Here is a 19,778-nt window from a genome sequence, read left to right as displayed (position 1 = left end):
GTCTAACATGTACCAAAATTACAGACTTGAGAAGGAAAACAGATGTTGAGCATAAACCACGTTATTTTTCCAAACTGTTTAGGTACAGTGAGTCACTTCGATCAGTTAGGGTGGTGCTTCTATCTTAGTGAGGATGACCTTCTACTCGCTTCCTGAAACCTAGTACCTGGGAGCCTTCCTTGCCGCCTCTCTCCTCTCATCTGCACATCTGGTCGGTCAGTAAATAGTACCGTTTCTACTTCCTCAGGATCACTAGTGTTTCCCCTTCTTTCATTCCCCGATCCCCTTTATGCTTCATTACCTCTCATTAGATTACTGTCACAGCTTTAGACAGTCACCTTGCATCCAGCTTTGCTTGCCTCCTTTACATTGTCCGCTGTCTTAATAAAATGCAAGTATGAGCGTGTCACTTCTACTTAAAACTGTTAAGTGAGTTCCATTGTTCTCAGGTAAAGTCCAAACTCTTTAATAAGATTTGCCAGGACCTCCCTAATCAGGCTTCTTCATGCTTCTTTAGCCTCTCCTCTCTTCCGCTGTGGCACTCATGCTGCATGTTCCGGCCTCCTGAATATTAGGTCAGTGCCGAGAGGAACCAGGCCGAGAAGCACTGAGAGGTTTTCGAAGGTTTTATTGAAGCACTCTCTCACAGTGGGCTGAGACCAACAATACGGTGTCAGCCCCGCAAGTGGAGTCAGGCTTTCTTGTATAGGGGCTTAAGATGGGGTACAGTGCAGGGCCAGTGTTGCAGGCGCCAGCCGTGAAGAATTGTCAGAGTAACAGGATGTCTTGGAGGATAACAGGATGTTTTGCGGGTGTAGCCTTGGTCAAGCAGAATGGTCAGGTCCTGTCTTTGCTTGCAGATGGGCTTGCTTGTGTCAGTGGCCCCAAACTATGGAGAAAAAACATGCTTGGACGAAAATGTTAAATAAAGCTTATTGAGTAAAACAGGCCATAGGTAAACCATCCTAACAATGAACTCTATTTATTTTGTCTAATGTACCATGCTTATTTTCTTTTGATTCTTAACACACGTGTTCCCTCTGCCTATAATACTTCTCCCTGCCCCACCCTGCAGCCTTTCAACCACTTCGTGCTTCTATACATCCGTGAGGTTCAGTGTAAACTTCAGTTCCTGACAGGAGGCTTTCCTTTCCATCACATGGGTCACACTTTTGTTTAATGTCTCTTTTCCTTGGTAGACAGTAAGTTCTGTAGAGCAGAGACCTCTGCTCCACCTCATTCCCAGCATCTAGGAGATACTCAGAACTTAGGGAACAAATTGGAGACATGGTCTCCAACCTTAACAAGCCCAAAGTCTAGTGGGAGCTGTGTATGGTAAAGAAAGAACCTCAGTATGTATGGTAAGTGCTCTGATAAAATGCCTTAGGATCACAGAGGAGTACATGAGTGATTAACTTTGCCTGGGGGATCATTTTCCCGTATAACTTTATATTATTGAAGAAATTGACTTACGGCAGTCAAATCGAAAAGAGGAGAGTTGTGCCGAGCAGTGGAATTGATTCATTCGCATTTGCCTTACCTTTTGCCCACTAGTTAGGCAGAAGTTGTACGGTAGACGGCCTTCTAAAGTTGTTGTATCTCAAGGCCGTCAGAAATCCTAAGCTAGATACAGAGCTGGGTAGTCGGCTAAGTTGACTCACCTTCAGGTCATCCCCGAATGGACTTGGTGCTGGGCTTTTTATGTTCCCCATTCCAAATCATGTATCTTTGTCTTTAAATTCTAGTAGTTAAAATTGACAGTGTTAAACAAGAATACCACAGATGCTGTTCATGTTTAGATTTCTTTTTATTTTTCCAGCTTTGACAGCCATTGAAGGCACAGCACATGGGGCACCCTGCCACTTCCCTTTTCTTTTCCTGGATAAGGAATATGACGAGTGTACCTCAGATGGGAGGGAAGATGGCAGGCTGTGGTGTGCTACAACCTATGACTACAAGGCAGATGAAAAGTGGGGCTTTTGTGAAAGTAAGTATTGATCCGTAGGAGGCATGTCCACATTGCTGATGCCTCAGACAGCATCTTTAAGGCCTTCTCTAGCCATCTGTTTCCCACCCTTGACAGACATGGTCAGCGTTGATAATGTGGTTACAGCCTTAAAGAATGGACTTCAGCACAGGAAGCATGTAGTGTACTTATTTCCAGCCTGTCACTCGGGCAGCTTATCACACTGTGTCTTATTTAGAGATGGTTTTCTGTTACATGCACAAGTTGTTCTGCAAACCCTCAGGCAGGCTGCTAAATTGTTAAATGTAAAACATTTTTTAACAGTAAAGGAAACAGCATTATGGAAGGTTAAGAGTGGTTAGAAGAAAAATAATACCTTTTAAAAAACACTTTGAGGCCTGGCCAGTGTGGCTCAGTTGGTTGGGCGCTGTCCTGTGTACCAAGAGGTTTCCTGTTAAAGTAATAGGGCACTTTCGAGGGTTGCATGCTTGATTCCCCAGTAGGGAGCACGCAGGAGGCAGCCCATTGATGTTCCATACTCACATCAATGTTTCTCTCTTTCCCTTCCTCTCTCTCTCTCAAATCAATTTTTTTTAAAAAAATATATCTTTATTGATTTCAGAGAGCGGAAGGGAGAGGGAGAGAGAGATAGAAACATCAATGATTAATCATTGATCGGCTGCCTCCTACACGCCCCCCTTGGAGACCGAGCCCACAACACAGGCATGTTCCCTGACCAGGAATCAAACTGTAATCTCCTGGATCCTAGGCTGATGCTCAACCGCTGAGCCACACCCAGCCGGGCTCTAAAATCAGTTTTTAAAAAATCTTTAAAAAACACTTTGAGTAAGATGTGCTGTGCTTGGGTAACATTTGACAAATTATGTATATTTAACTTTCCAGCATATTAATGTCAGTATGAAAGGGCTGACCTCTAAAGGTATTTTTTCAGGAACAGCTTTATAACTATTAAAAAACAACAGAAAGTCTTGAGCATATCTCCCTTGGTTCCAAATAACACTTTCAAAATAATGGCTCTGATAGATAATTAGGCATTCCTAGAAGATAACATCAGATATAGCCCATCCTTGGAGGTAGGCCAGTATGATTAGGTACTTGGTGTAATACAATCAGATTTTTTAATATACAAGAACTCACTTCTGTTTCTAGAAATATTGATCCTAATGAAATATTCAGATGTCTTTTAATGAGTTCTAGATTTCTGGTACAGTACTATATTACAGTAGCAAAGTAATTTTTGAGAAATCTGTAACAACACTGTGATTTTCAGTATTGTATCAATGCATAGAAAAAAATAGAGAACATTAGTCAAGAAATATATTTAATAAAAGTCAATTTTTTGCAAATTTTTTATTATGTAATTCATTAAATACTTTCTCCTTACAAAGATATATAGCATTTCAGGTGAGGCTAAAGTGTCCTTTGACTAAAATGGTATTTTTCTATTTATCAGTATCCTTCTGTCCTCATTTTAGCTGACCTTGGCATATAATCATAAGCTACTACTGAAATTTTGGTTAAATTACATTAAAAGTTTTAGAATTGCTAGCAAAAAAGTACCCCCAATAGCAGGTTGATATTGCTTCCTCTGAAAGTGGTTTAAATGAGTTGTGTGTTTTTTAAGTCTTATCTTTTGTCAGGTAAAAGGCCACACTTAAATCATGTGTCTTTGGAGTCAGCTTTGTAAAGAGTGAAAGATCAGTAATTGTGTTTGTATGACTACCCAAAAGGCAGAATACATGTTGGTGTGTGATAAATAATTGGTATAGAATTAAAATCCATTTAAGTGCATCTGACATTTTGTTTTTAGCTGAAGAAGAGGCTACTAAAAGACGGCAAATGCAGGAAGCAGAAATGATGTACCAGACTGGGATGAAAATCCTCAATGGAAGCAATAAGAAAAGCCAAAAAAGAGAGTAGGTAGCACTGCGGAGTCCATGCCTCCCCTCAGATAGGCTGTCACAGAGAGAAAAAACTATGTACTTTTTAAAAAGCGTTTTGCCAAAACAGGATTTCTTAAGTTGCAGTACAAAAAATTGAATACCATATATGGACCTCAGTGGCATTGCTTTGACCAGATTTTAGCTTGTTGGGAGAAAAAGGTGGTAAATACTGATCACAACAATGAACAGTGAGCAAAATGGAGATAATTGACTAACGTTGTAGTTCCTAAGAACCAAGAATATATACGCTATTCAGAATTTAAAATGACATAAAATAAAACTAAGGAATTGCCAGGTGTTTAGTTTTTTGTATTTGCTTTGTAATTTTCTTGGAGACAAAGACTAGAATTTAGGAATTTACACTTTGAAAGAACGTAAAACAAGTGACTATCTCCTAATATTTTATGTCCCTTCAATTTCAGCCGACTTCTGTTACAGTCTGTGCAAATATTTAAAAAGAAAATTGCAATGGTTATCATTGGATTATTTACTGGACACCATATTATTACACTTCTTTCATTGCACATGTAGTTAATGTTTTTAATAGTTTTGAGAATTACTATTAGTGTAATTAGATTATTGTAGGATATTAGGATGACAGTACTGGTACTTTATGTAAAAACAAAGTAGCCAGAATGTTGTCTATATACACAACTAATATGACTATAGAATAAGGAAATCATTTATGTTGCATTTCAGTAGATCTTTAAAAAATTTAATGAAGGTTCCAAAGTATTGCTAATGTGTTTTTTAATTGTTTACATTTAAAGAGCATATCGGTATCTTCAAAAGGCAGCAAGCATGAACCATACCAAGGCCCTGGAGAGAGTGTCATATGCTCTTTTGTTTGGTGATTACCTGACACAGAACATCCAGGCAGCTAAACAGATGTTTGAGAAGTTGACTGAGGAAGGCTCTCCCAAGGGACAGACTGTAAGTGTACTTTCATTGGAGAATCTCTTCAGACACAGCACTTGTTTATTTAACTGCAGTTTACTCTTTATGCCCTGACTTCTTTTGACAAATAAGAATGGCAGGTAAAATACCTTTAAATATTAATTTTGTGGCAGATGATTTTACCAATCTTCTTAGACAATCTTTTTCCTTTGTCTGAGAACATTTATGGTCACTTAACACGTTTTGCTGTTGCATCTTGCCACAATTATGTTTGTAGTTTTCCAAATTAGATCTGTAGAGAATGAAACATGAAGGTAATTGGCTTTTACCTGAAATTACTCACCATTGCATTACTTTCCAAAGTTCAGATGCTCCAGCTCTTACTAATTTGGTGTTTAAAAAAAATACCTATTATAGAAGCAGTACCTGTCCATTATAAAAACTAGAAAACTAAAAATGCTAAGAAAGTAAACATCACATATGTACCAGCTAGACATGAGCATTGGTAATATGTTAGTACATGCACACCCTTCCAGACCTTTCTCTTTGTGTGTAGATACATACAAATTCTTTATTAAAATAAGGAGTTTATTTTAATTAATAAATTAAATTACGTGCCCTTACGTGCCCTACTGTTCCATTATGTGCCCTTTTCAATCATCAACCTTCACCTTTTCATCCTAGTAATTTTTTACATCATATACTCATACCATATTCAGACACTGTTGAACAAAACATTTCCTTTATACCTGTTTTGTCCAAACCAGTATCCAGTCCAGGACTTTCCTTTATATTTGGTTGTTATTTCTAGCATAACCACTTCCTTTCTCTTTTTTTCTGTGTTATAAAGGGCCAGTTTTTCTGTAGAGTGTCCTACCTCAGTTTATCTATTTACTTCTTCATGGTGTCCTTTAGTTTGTTTTTCGTCATCTATATTTCCTATAAACTGGATGTCACAGCTAAAGGCTGTAACTCAAGTAAAATATTTCTGGTTAGACTGCATTATGGGGATGTTCCTCTTCCGTATTACGTCACACCATTTGATAATGTCTGTTTGATTCCCCATTAGCAATGGTAAGGTTGACACCTGGATTTAGGAGGCCACCTTATTTATGCAAAATGCCTTCAGTAATTCAGGTTTATTGAAGGTCTTGGATTAGCTTAAAGATAAAATTTCTCGTCACAGCTAGAAGAAGCCTGTTTTCAGGCTATTTCAACATTAACAGGAATTGTGACCATTGTTTTCTGTAGGACTGAACACCTAAACAGACCGCAACTCTTAGGTAGTCTTGGTTTTAGTTTATAAACAGGTTATGTCTTAAATGCTCCTTTTGTTTTCAAAGCATTTTTCTCTTCTTTGTATAAATCAGTTTATATAATATTCACATATATATTCTTTATCTTCAGACACATTCTGGTCTGGAGAATAGTTTAATACTTTTAAGGCATCTTTTCCCTCTAATAATAGACCCTTACAATGCCACAGTGCTTTATATATTGCAAAACACTCTCTCTGCAGTAATTAATTCTAGCTGATGGAACAAAGCACCAGAATCACAGTGTCTTAACCCTACAGGTGTTTCTTCTTATGCCGGGTTCCATGCAGCTCTCCTGCCTGCATCCCTCTCTTCTAAATGGTGACCGAGGGTCAAGGGCTGCTTCCTGCATATCACTACACCCTCTGGAACATGGGGCTTCTAGGCCATGAAGAGAGGGCTGGAGGCTTTCCTGGGATGTTTTTAAAAGCCAGGTCTAAAAATGGCTTACATCCCTTCTGGCCACATCCCAGGCACATAACCCTACATAACTACAAGGGAGGCCAGGAAATGCAGGAGAGCTTGTGTTTTGATGAGACTAGTCCCTGCCTTTATAACTTTTGCTAATAGTTTGATGTCACTGAGGAAGACCCTCAGAGAGCAGAGTAGGACTTGACCAGTGCATTGTTTGGTTGGTTGACTTTTTTTAGAAAATTATGTGCTCTAGCATTGTAAAGTGACCTTTCTTCCTTACTGCTTCAACTTAACCCCTGGCTGCCTATTTGTGTTCCTGGGATAGTGCCTCTTGGCAATCTCTTACCCATTTTCATTGTGTGTGCCCCTTTGCATTGATGTAATGATATAGGAATTGTTCTGTTCTCATAACAGCTGTTCATCAAGATCAAGTAAAAGCCATGCTTGTGTTCAGCCTTGTCTTCCTAGTTAATAATTTATTAAACTATCTTTAATCTTTAAGCTAAACAGTATGACTTATTTAGTTATATTTCATTGTTATTGTGTAATTTGTAAAACCTTGAATGCATTTCTGAGGCTCTTTAATCCAAGCTGTACATACTTGGAACAGCTCAAATTGTTTAGCATTTAAAGATCCTTTTCTCTTCTCATAATTCATAAAACTATGCCTGTCTTGGATAAACCTTCATCAAAGAAGAATTCTTTTATCATTTTATTTCAGGCCCTTGGCTTTCTCTATGCCTCCGGACTTGGTGTTAATTCAAGTCAGGCAAAGGTAATATTATTAAAATTTCATTATACATGACATTTTGAATTGAGTAAATATATGTTCCTATGTTCAGTTAAGCATCTTTTGTTCATTCACAGGCCCTTGTATATTATACTTTTGGAGCTCTTGGAGGCAACTTAATAGCCCACATGATTTTGGTAAGTAAGACTTAAATGGAAGGATAGTAATATTGAGTAGCAGAAGAAGTTTTGGTTAACAAATGGCCATGGTTTTTCTTTTCTTTCATGATTGAGGTTAACCTATATTCACTATGACCAAATACTCAATTGAACATTCTTCTTATTAATAAATACAATAATTGAATCTATCTGTGGATGAAAATTGGTAAGAGTTCACAATTTTTCGTGAAAATGACTAGTTTGGCTGATTGCCCTTGAAATAAATATCTGATAAACCACTCTTTTTTTAAATTATTTTTTGTAAGTTGGAACTGTTTAACAGAGTCATTTTTTTAGATTGGTTGTTATAGATTTTACATTGAAATTGATGGAGGACTTACTATAAAGAACTAGTGGTCCTATAAAGTTCATTACAGAGTATCTTTTATGTGTCATCTGATAAATTGATCACTTAAGTGGCTTAGTGGTAACATGGAGAATCTTTCCACTGAAATTTTTACTGCTGGGGTGTTTAATGTGCCTTGTACTTTAAACTGACTGTGGCTAAGTCACATGACCTCTAGCCCACATTACTATGTTTCAAATGAATATGTCAGTTCATTCTTACAGGAATATAAAGGGTAGATTGAGCAGAAATAAGACGGAAAGCAGGAAAACCAGTCCAAAATCTGGAAATGGGTCTATAGGCTTGGTCATTGATGAGACATGAGACTTAAAAAGAAGGAAAATCTATTTCTCTGGCCAGCTGGGTGGATCCTAACTAGTTTTACCTGTATATTCCAAAAATATTTATTGAGTACATGTTGTTGGGATTCCAAAGAGGAATAAGATATAGTTCTGGCTCGCAACAAACTTGAGACAGGAAGGCATAAGTAAGGAGCCCATTGTAGTATAGCATGAGAATGTCAGGGAATCGCCTAGAAAGTCGTCTAACCCGCACTGGCATTGGAAGGAGAGGGATTTAAGGAGGTTCTTCTGAGGAAAGAAACTGGTTCTTATGGGATAAATTGTGGTGAGTGAGTCAGTGAAGAAGGAGAGGGTGTCCAGGCCAGCATGAGCAATATAGTATGCAGAGGGACAGCAACAGGAAGGACGTGGTGTTTGCAAGAAAACACAAGCACCTAAGTGGCTGGAGAGTAGAATGCCAGGTAGTTTGTGAGCAGGGTAGGTAGACAGGAATCACATAAGCAGCTGTGCATCATGCCAAGCAGTATGGACTTTATCCTGTTTACATGGACTTGGTCCTGTTTACAAGGCTCAATCGCTGAGGGAGTTTAAATAAGTGAAATATAAGAGTTTGTTCTAGTTACTTACCAGTCTTCAGCAGTGGCTACGGAATAAGAACATTAAATATCATACATGCTGTTATATAGTAATTCCCTAAGGATTGTTAAAGTTTGTAAAGTTATTTTGAGTCTGTGCTAAATGACTTTAGAGAGCTCTACTTTCTGTTCCTTGCTCTTTATAATTAGCCATCTTTCCCCTTATTCTGAGGTCACTTATTGCTGGGCTCCTTCTAGTAGTCCCTTGACCTCACTGTTTTGCTGATTTGTTGCTTCTTTGCTAGTTTGGAAGATTAACCCTTTTTTGTTAAAATTGTGTCTAAACTAAGAATAAAGTCTGTAATTTCTTCTATAGGTAAATGCGTACACTGCACACATAAAGTTCATTGCATCTATTTTGATTACTCTGGGAAGTTTATTTTTTATTTCCTAGTTCTTAGCTGTAGTCTGATTGTTGAAGTGGCTAAATAAATTGCCTCATGACCTAAAACTCAGGACAAATGAGGTGATAGTGTCCTATAGTGTCCTTGGAGGGGAGGACAGCAGAATTGCGTTGTGAGGATGGTTAGCTGTGTTTGTTCCAGCCAGGATGCACTGAAGCATGTGAAACTGCCGTCTTCTTACTGAGGCTGTGTTACAGGGTTACCGCTACTGGGCCGGCATTGGAGTCCTGCAGAGTTGTGAATCCGCACTGACTCATTACCGTCTCGTCGCCAATCATGGTATCTATCTTTTTGCCTTTCACCTTGCAAAACAAAAAACAAAACCAAAAAAAAACCAATTAATTTTAAGTGCATCTACTTTTATTGTACTACTTGAAATAAATGGCTCTTTCAAGTGGAATCATCTTTACACTACTTGACTAAGAAGTACATACCTTTCTTTAAATTTTGCTATGGGCTCTACTTAAATATTTTGTGGAAAAAGCTAAATTTACTCTAGATTACTGTTTTGTATTCTGTAGACGGCTGTAGGAACAGTTTCCTGTACCATGGTGTCTGTCAACACCTGGCAGCTGGAACTGTACTTCTCTGTGGGATAGTCCTCACTTTCGTCCACATCATTCCCTTGTCCCTCTGTTTCAGTTGCTAGTGACATCTCGCTGACAGGAGGCTCCGTAGTACAGAGAATACGGCTGCCAGACGAGGTGGAAAACCCAGGGATGAACAGTGGGATGCTAGAGGAAGATTTGATTCAGTATTACCAGTTCCTGGCTGAAAAGGGGGATGTGCAAGCACAGGTATGTGCTTAATGCATTGTATGACGGTCCCGGGGCAAGCACTACATCTGTAAGTAACACTTCTATTGCTCTCAGCAGTTACTCAGAACATTATTATTAGCTACACACTAGTCCCACACTCTCAAGATACTCCATTTGGATTCTTCTGGGATGCGGACTAGGCATTCATGGTTCCTAAAACCCAGCAGGTGTCTCTGCTGTGCACCACAGTTGAAAACCGCTGCTTGATGGGAGCAGCATTACAATGATGATAAAGGCTCTTCATGGAGTCACTAAGGACAGAAACTGTCACTTTCTCTAAACAAAAAGTCTCTGGAACATCTGGAGTTTCAGATGCTCTTTAGAACTACTTACTGTTCATGTTCCTTTTGCTTATCTTAGATCATAATTTTCTCAAAGTCAAGAACAGAAAGAAGCCCAGCCGGGCGTGGCTCAGCGGTTGAGCGTCAACCTAGGATCCAGGCGATTGGGGTTCGATTCCCAGTAGGGGCACATGCCCGGGTTGCGGGCTCGATCAGTGACTCTCTCATCATTGATGATTCTCTCTCACTCCCTGTCCTTTCCTCTCTCTGAAATCAATAAAGATATATTTTAAAAAAAGACAGAAAGAAATAGGTGTGTTTATTGTAAATGTAGATATCCATCAAAGTATCATATAATTTGTTGTTTCGTGGGATATTTTGATGACATAATAAAAAGGAGAACTTCAACATCTTTTTTTTCTATTAAGTTTACAGTTCTTTCTGATTCAGGAATACAGAGATTAGCAATAGATACTTTTTTTTTTTTAATATATCTTTATTGGTTTCAGAGAGAGAAAGGGAGAGGGAGAGAGATAGAAACATCAATGATAAGAGAGTTATTGATCGGCTGCCTCTTGCAGGCCCCACATTGGGGATTGAGCCTTCAACCCAGGCATGTGCCCTGACCTAGAATCAAATAGAGATCTCCTGAATCATAGGGCGATGCTCAATCGCTGAGCCACACTGACCAGGCAAGAATATGAATTTTACAGTCATTGTTTACAGTATTCTATGTGTGTCAACTGAGTTATGTTTCCTAATCCTGTCGTTCAAATCTTTTGAGTTCCTACTGAATTGGTCTGCTTTTTCTGTCCAGTACTGAGACAGTATTGTTTAGATTTCCCACTCTGAATGTGGGTTTGTCTCTTTCTACTCTTAGTTCTGTCAATTTTGATTTGTATACAGGGTGGGGCAAAGGTAGGTTTACAGTAGTGAGTACTTGAAGCACAGAGTTTATTCTTGTATTATCATTTATTAACTATTGCATTATTTTCTATATGAACAACTATAAATCTATTTTTGCCCCAGCCTGTACTTTAGGCCATGTTGAGAGCATATGGACTTACTATTGTTATCTTTCTGTTGAACTGACTTTTCTTTCATGAAATGTCCTCTTATTTCTGGAAATGCTTTACTAGCATAGAGACACTATTGTTTCCGGTTAGTTACTTACATGGAATACCTTTTCTATCTTGTACTTTCAGCCTTCTTATGTTTAAGGTATGTCTTTTGTAAGCATCATATGACTAGTTTTTGTTTTTTTTAATCCATTCCGACAGTCTTAATTGGAGTAATTAATGATATATTTAGGTTTAAATTTCCTATCTTACTGCTATCTTTTATTTTACTTTTCCTTTTTTTTTTTTTTTCTCCTTTCTTTTTTAATATATCTTTATTGATTTCAGAGAGAAGAAGGAAGAGGGAGAGAGAGAGAAACATCAATGATGAGAGAGTCATTGATCGGCTGCCTCCTGCATGCTCCCTGCTGGGGATCAAGCCCACAACCTGGGCATGTGCCCTGACTGGGAATCGAACGGTGATCTCCTGGCTCCTAGGTCAATGCTCAGTCACTGAGCCACGCCCGGCCAGGCTTTCTCTTCTTTCTTACCTTCTTTTGGTTTGAGTGTGTGTGTTTTAATTCTACATATTTTTGAACCCCACAAGATTCTGTTATTTTATGTAATCCATATAATTTAGACTCACCAATGTGCCTTTCCACTGCTCTTTATTTCTTGCTGCATCTTCAGGCTTCCCGGGGTAATTCTCCTTTTTCCTGATTAACATCCTCTAGAGTAGATTCATTGGTGGCAGATTCAGTTTTGGTTTATCTGAAAATGCCTTTATTTCTCCTCCATTTCAGTAAGATACCTTATATTAAAAGCAGACATTTTCAGTTGAAAAAAATGTAGATTAAAGTAGTGTAATATCTTCAGGAGTTAAGGCTAAATCTTTTATTTTTTGAGTTATAAACAGAAACCTCTTTATGACCAAGTGGTTTCTTGTGGGTCTAATGTAATCATATGCCAGAGGCTGCCATTAACTTTTGCCTCATTTTTGTTCATTTTCAGGTCGGTCTGGGACAACTGCACCTGCATGGAGGGCGTGGAGTGGAACAGAATCATCAGGTAACTTTCCTGTTCCTAGGATTTTACACTACCTGTTATAGTAGAGATAATTCTCCAAATATATTTCTTGCTAAGTCAATGACAGTATCAAGCTGGTGTTATTAAGACAGCTATCAGAAAGAACTTTAGAGATCTATCAACCCGAGGAAGCTGATTATACCTCGTATGCGGTGGCAAAGATTTTATTAATTCTAAAACCTAGGTTTCAGTACTGCCAAAAATATATAAGCAATGTCTTTATTTTCTATAGATATGTGATTGAAGTATGTCTTAAAACTTCCATTAGAAAGTATTTCATAGAACTGAGGAAAATTCATTGTTGAGTTTATGAGAAATTAGGAGTATACAACTATAGTGGTCAGGTCTATATCCTGTCATCAACTTTTGTCTGCTTTATTTCCTAAATGTCACCATCTCTTCCCTTTTTTCCATCACTTCACCCATCACTCATGTGAATTATCTGCTGCTTGAATTTCCTAAACAGTAGCCTGTCTTTGTAAACTATACATCTGATCTCTGGTTCCCTTGCTTAAAACTCTTGAGTGGTCCACAATTTCTAGTAGCTTAAAGACCAGACCTTTAACATGACCTGCAAGGCTCTGTATCCATCTCTGTTTATCTCACCAGCCCCTTGCTATCTCAGTCACAGGCTCACGGACCTTTTCTCAGGTCTTTGAAAATATCAGGAACCTCTCTGTCTCAGGGCTTCTGGAATGCTAGCCTGTCCGTCTAATGTAAATATTGCCCCAACCCCTTCTTCACCTTGTTAATTCCTGGTCATCCTCCAGAACTCACCTGCAATATATTTTCTTCTAATATCTCTTCTGACCCAACCCTGCTCCAGGAATCGGTCATTTTCTGTTAGGATTTCTGAAAAATCTGTATTCCTTATCCACTGTGAATTAGTTAACTGTGTAAATTAGTTAATTAAATTGATTCCTCTGCTAGAACATAAGGTCCAAAAGAGCATGGGCTGTGTCTGCCTTGTTTGCCACTTTTCCCCAGCACCTGGCAGTGCCTAGCACATAGCAACTTCTCTGTGAATGCTTGTCAGGCTCATAAAGCTCTGTTTTTCTACCATGCCAGTTAACTATTCTAATGAGGGTTATTTCATATACCATATCCCGTCAACTCTAAGAATTAGATCTTAACCAAATACACTTATCAACAAAACTATGCCAGATATCTATGCTTTTAAAAAATTCATATGGCATTTTGATAGCTTTTATTGCCTCAAGTCATTGAACTATATGTCATTAGGCCAGTGAAGCATCAGCTAAGCTGGTTAATTAAACTGTCAGGAGAGGACAGAGTTCTAGGTAAGTTTGCTGCATAACTTTTGCACAACAAGGTTTGAACTACTCTTGGTGGTGTGTGCTGCCTACCTGGGGAGAAGCTGCACAGTGATTAATTCCACAACCTTCAGAGAGGGAGGAAAGGAGTTCCCAGCACATGCCTGTACTAATTAAAAAAATAATTGAGCACCTCCTGTGTGCCATTCATTGCTAGGCATTCCAGATACAATGCTGGACAGAATAGCTTTGGTCCTTGAGTCCTTACAGAGCTTTAAGGTTTAATAGAAGCATTTGATGTATTTAAAATGATCACACCAAAAACACGTAGTAAATTGTGATTATTGTTACTAAGGAGAAGTAGAGGGTCCAATAACAGATTCATGAGAGGGAGGTGGCAGTTGTCTCTGAGGAGAGATGGATGACACTCAAGTTCAGCCTGGAGGTAAAATTATTTCAGGCAGAAAAGAACAGTATTCGCACAGGTCCTGAAGCAGGAAGGAAGAAGGCTGGTGTGCCCAGAGTGCAGAGAGCAAGGGGAAGCAGTACTGAGATACGCATTGTCTGACTGCGGCAGTATGTTCCCTGCGGCACTTCAGGCGCTCTGAGGACCAGCATGCTGAGATTTAAGAACAGCCGCTTTGGGTAACCCCAGAATAAAAGGCAGAGAGATGGCAGGGCGGAGAGTGTTTTAGAAGTTCAAGTGAGAGATGACGTAACGTAGACCAGAATTACAGTCACGGAGGATAATAGGTGGATTCAGGATGTAGTTGGTGGTGACAGGACTTAGTGATGAATTGGATATGAGAGGGAACGGGGGGGCGGGGGGGACGGTATCTGAGAGCAACCAATAGGTATCATGTTGCCATTGACTTAGGCTGAGATTCAGCCACATAACAAGATTTTTTAATGTTCTGAAATAATTATTTTGGTTAAAAGCCAAGGGCAGATTCTGTTAAAAACTAATTATTTTAATAAATTCTTTCCTCGCAGAGAGCGTTTGACTACTTCAGTCTAGCAGCTAATGCTGGCAACTCACATGCTATGGCCTTCTTGGGAAAGGTACTGTACATTGCGTAATAGCAAGAGGTGTTTGCAGAGTGAGTACATATTGTATCCCCAAGATCTACAGTTTACCAAAAACAAACTGGAAATAAAATCTCCAGTGCCAGGTTACTGTCTCTTGTCTTAAGGCATTGCCATTCTGAGGCAGTTTCCTAGGTGACTTAAAGGTAACATAGCATTTGCTCATCAGTATATTCTCCACTGAAATGAGCTTCCACTATCCAAGCTCCTGCTTTTCATGTGTTACACATAATAACGAGGAATTCACCTTGTGCAGTTTCTTGCTAGTCTGTCATAATTGCCTCTTAACTTCCATGCTGAGTAGAGGCAATTAGATTTAGCTGGAATTTGTCTGCAGGCCTTTTCATTGTCGTAAACGGGAGAGCCATCACCCACCTGCCAGTGCGGTCCTTTTCTCAAGAGAACATTTAAGCCTAGAGACTTAATGAATAGATTCCATATGTCATGGTGCAGTCTCATAACTTCCATTTTCATTACTGTGAAAGCTCTTCTAGTGTAAGCCAATCAGTATTTTCATCTATAACCAAATCCTAAGGTTAGGCTCAGATAGAACATACCTCAAAGGTTTTTCCAAATAGAAAAATCTAATCAGTATTTGCTACATGATCACAATTAGTTAATTGGGGCCTGAGACAGTGGTGGTGTTCCTCACTACTCTTGTTAAGCATTTAAGAACTTTTCATTTGAGCTCTTTCCATTTTTGCTCTAATTACTAACTAGCCTTATCTCAAAAATGATGTCCTTTGTCGTTAATGCGTACATGGATAAAAACAGTATCAGTCGTTCTGTTCTTTCTCTTTGCCTTTCATCATGTTCTATACCTGAGACTTAACCATTTGGTCCTTGAAACCTTTTAAAATAACCATTTAGTTATTTCTTTTCCTGAACTTTGACTACCCTTGATCTCAGCCCAGGGAAAGTAGTGGTAGACGGGGAAGGAAAACATATTGCTGACAACTCTCCTTTCCTCGTTTAATCACTGATCCCAAGCAACTTGCCCACCCATTTAACTGCCTTGGGATAGAGTGAGAAAAAAGATTCCTCTGGGGGTTAAAGATTTCTTCTCCTGAGATTGATCTATAAACTGATTTTATACATTTATGTTTATAGGTAAGTCATACATTTGATATGTCATAGAATGTGTACTAATGTAAAAAAATGTCTACTTTTAAGGTTTTGCTTTTAATTCTAAAATATCCTATGGGGAATTTTTAATTTTGTTGAAAGATTTCTTGAGGTCTAATAAACCAGAATGAGACAAGAAAGGAGAAAACTGAACTTGGAGAAAGGGTTACTGCTCTTAATATTGGTGTCTGCCTTCCAGATGTACTCAGAGGGAAGTGATACTGTGCCCCAGAGCAATGAGACAGCGCTTCACTACTTTAAGAAAGCGGCTGACATGGTAAGACCTGGGGCTCAGTGCATTCAATGTGTGCTGTGTTACCATTATTCTGAATAGTAAATATGTATGTTAAAGGGCTAATATCACCGTCGTGCCATAGATTACTGAAAGCAGTTATGTAAGCAGGATTCATGTGAATGAATTGACTAGGAGAAATCTTCCCAATAAACAGGTTTTTTTTTAGGGATCAGATTATTGTATATTAAGTCTCTCAAAATTTTGAGAAATTTCCTGATCAGGGAAATGTGATTTTAGTAATGGAATTGATAGTTACATAATTTACCTTATCTGTGTTGTAACTTGAGGTTTAATACTTACACAGTTGGGTACTTTTGATAATCACAGCACATATTTTAGGCTTTCTCTGGTGCAAAGAAATAGACCTATGAATACGTAAGACCCTATACGCCTCCAGTATGTACACTTATCTCTTTGCCAACTACCTCTTACTGTAGTTCTAAGTGTCAGTTGAGTATTTCCCAAAGGAATGCTGTGCCACTTTTTTGAAGATGTCTTCTGTTCCCCTGACTTTAGGTGAATTCTAGGTTTTTCTCTTTTAAGTCTCAAAACAATCATCTTTGGTTTGCGACACTCCAATAATCTTAAGCATATCCTTGTCTCCTGACCTCAGTATTGCTGTTATTACATGGTGGTTGACTCTGCCCCATGGCATCTTCCTTTTTTATTGGGAAGGGAGGGTAATAATAAAAAAAACTACCGAAAAAAAGTGACCTGCTCTTTAGTCCTTAAAAGATGAGATAACGTTAGTTATGTTTTATATCATAAATGCATGGAACAGACGGTCATAAGGTAAGTCACCAAAATTTAATTCTAAATGAATTTATTATTTACTCTTTTCAGCAAATTATTGAAAGCCCCCAAATATCTAAAAGTCAGTGTTATGTTTAGCCCGCTGGGAAGGAGAAAATTTTGTTTTGAATTGAAAAGTGCTAAGGCATGTTTTGAATATGCTTGTAAATTATTTCTTCGCAGGCATTTAGTCTTGCCTACTTTGTAATGAATTCTTTCACTCTTTTGTCTCTGGTTTGCAGGGCAACCCAGTTGGACAGAGTGGGCTCGGAATGGCTTACCTCTATGGGAGAGGAGTTCAAGTTGTAAGTTTCCCATCTGACATTCTGAGTTTAACAAGTAGGCAGCTGATGAGGTAGGGAAGTAGTCCTTAACCAGCTTCCCGTCAGCCTAGGCAGGCCATTTCATTATAACCAAACCTGAACTTCTTCCTGTTGCCCTGAGCCTGGTTCCCTACCACCCCTCACCCTGTACTCGCCATACCAACTGCCTTGTTAGGATGGCTCTGTCTCTGGCACCTTCTCCTGAAAGTGTGAAGCTGTTTCTCATCCTTCCACCGATGCTCTCTACCCTGCCCACTCTTCCGTCTCTCCAAGACTGAAACATCTCCCTTGTACTTCTCTCAAGTCCAAGAAAATGCTCAGGTCACTCCCATTTAGGAACAGGGAAGCTTTCTGGTCTTCCCTTTTCCTGGTCTACCCTTTGCCCTTCTACCTGCCACCTCTCTTCTCTGCGGCCCTTCACTGCACAGCCAAGTTCCTCCAAAGAATCAGCTATACGAGCTGCTGCCCTCACTCTAGCTGAAGCAGTCAGGCTTCTGCCTCATGTAACTGCTCTGTATAGGTAACCAGAAACCTCCTGAGTGTCAGCTCCGGCTGACATTGTTTGGTTTTATGTTGCTCGAATGCTCTCTTCCCTGGAGTTCTGCAGGCTCTCTTGGTTTGCGTGGACCGTTGTTCTCATTCTTCTGTGCTGCTTCCTCACATGGATGCCCTGAATTCTCCTTGCTTTCCTCTCTTTTCTGTAGGGTATCTCTAAGCAATATGTTCTTTTCATTTGGGCCTGAAACTAAGAGCTAGGCTTGGGATTCTCTAGGCATTCCCCAGCACAAGAGTCAGTAATGTCTCATTTTGATTCCTTCTAGTCATTTGAGGATACTAAAATTCAGTAGTGATCTTTGTTTCAACTTTTCTCTGCATATACAGATGATATTTGAAATTTAATAATCCTGTAGTGTTCACTATAACGCAGGGAAGAAACACATAAGGAGCAAATAATTACTCTTGTTTACTATTGGGAGAGTTGGGGTTTCAGAGGGACTGGTTGATTAATAGAAAATATATGACTGTTGCGTACACCGTCCTTGTGTTCCATTGGTGGTGGTTGTGCTTTCTGAGAGCGAACATGCAAATTGTTCCACAAAAACTCGATTTCCTGTTCTTCAGTCATAAATATTAATCCCCCTATGACTTCAAGTATGTTATTATCTGTTATAAAAATTAAAAGGTGTTTCTTTTAATGGCTCTTCGAGAATTATATTGTGTGCTTTATTAATTCATATATATATATATATATATATACATATATATATATATTGATTTCAGAGAGAGGAAAGGAGAGGGCGAGAGAGATAGAAACATCAATGACGAGAGAGTCATTGATAGGCTGCCCTCGCATGCCCCCGACTGGGGATCGAGTCTGCACCCCGGCATGTGCCCTGACCGGGAATCGAACCCTGATGGCCTGGATCCTAGGTTGATGCTCAACCGCTGAGCCATGCCCAGCCAGGCTATTAATTCTTTTTAATGAATGAATCTCCTGACTTTTGAGTACTTCAGCCTTTTGAGCTTTCTCTTCATGTGAACATGTGATGAGATAATCTTTTTTTTACAGAATTATGATCTGGCACTGAAGTACTTCCAGAAAGCTGCTGAGCAAGGTTGGGTGGATGGGCAACTCCAGCTTGGCTCTATGTATTATAGTAAGTAACTGTGGGATTAATGATGAATACACCAAGATCTAAATTACTCATTTCCACTTCACGTCACTGTGATGGGGAAATGAGAACTATGGAATACTGGCTGATTAATGTTCTCCCAGTTCAATGATTTGTGCATCTTGCTTTTTATTGTGAATTATATTAATATGTATTAATGTACAGATCTGTATTAATAGGATTTACATTTTTCCTAAGTAAGAATTCTGAATTTTCTTTTCTTTTACTCCTTTACTTCTCTGATGCTTCAGCTAAATCTTATTTGAGACTATTTTTGACCTTTCGTGTGATTTTCCTTACAGATGGCATTGGAGTCAAGAGGGATTATAAACAGGCCTTGAAGTATTTTAACTTGGCTTCTCAGGGAGGCCATATCTTGGCTTTCTATAACCTGGCACAGATGCACGCCAGTGGCACCGGTGTGATGCGATCGTGCCACAATGCAGTGGAGGTAAGGGCTGTTCTACCAACTTCTGTGCAGGAAATTTTGTTCGCCCAGTAGGAAAGTCTGCCACTTTAATCTGGTTTTCTGTGTGCAGTTTCTTCTATAGTAGAAACAGACTCAGCCTACTAGCATTGGTGTACTGAGGGAAGTCTCTGGGGGTCTGTGTGTGACCATCACATTTATTTCATTTGTCCCTCCCAACTAGAATCATTATTAATAAGGGCAGATACTATGTCTGCTGTCTCTCTAGAGCATAAGACGCTATCTGAGACATAATGTCAAAAAAATGTAGGCTTGGATGCTAAATGAATGTTGCGAAGAGGAGCGCTA

The 19,778-nt window shown here is 39.1% G+C and overlaps 1 protein-coding gene across 1 annotated transcript in view; it reads left to right on the top strand.

Annotated features, from left to right (window-relative positions):
- SEL1L (SEL1L adaptor subunit of SYVN1 ubiquitin ligase) overlaps nt 1-19,778 on the top strand; it is a 45,057-nt gene that overhangs the window by 15,675 nt on the left and 9,604 nt on the right. Inside the window, exons 4-16 of the mRNA XM_081135464.1 lie at nt 1,820-1,987; nt 3,798-3,903; nt 4,701-4,863; nt 7,279-7,332; nt 7,425-7,484; nt 9,390-9,471; nt 9,835-9,989; nt 12,361-12,417; nt 14,703-14,771; nt 16,120-16,197; nt 17,250-17,312; nt 18,901-18,988; nt 19,306-19,454. Coding sequence (XP_080991590.1) covers nt 1,820-1,987; nt 3,798-3,903; nt 4,701-4,863; nt 7,279-7,332; nt 7,425-7,484; nt 9,390-9,471; nt 9,835-9,989; nt 12,361-12,417; nt 14,703-14,771; nt 16,120-16,197; nt 17,250-17,312; nt 18,901-18,988; nt 19,306-19,454 — 1,292 coding nt within the window. The remainder of the gene's footprint in view (nt 1-1,819; nt 1,988-3,797; nt 3,904-4,700; nt 4,864-7,278; nt 7,333-7,424; nt 7,485-9,389; nt 9,472-9,834; nt 9,990-12,360; nt 12,418-14,702; nt 14,772-16,119; nt 16,198-17,249; nt 17,313-18,900; nt 18,989-19,305; nt 19,455-19,778) is intronic.

Source organism: Miniopterus schreibersii (assembly GCF_964146895.1).
Source record: "Miniopterus schreibersii genome assembly, chromosome: 1".
Lineage (NCBI taxonomy): Eukaryota > Metazoa > Chordata > Mammalia > Chiroptera > Miniopteridae > Miniopterus > Miniopterus schreibersii.
The sequence above is the reverse complement of the archived record's forward strand: the minus strand, read 5'-3'. Positions and strand labels throughout refer to the sequence as shown.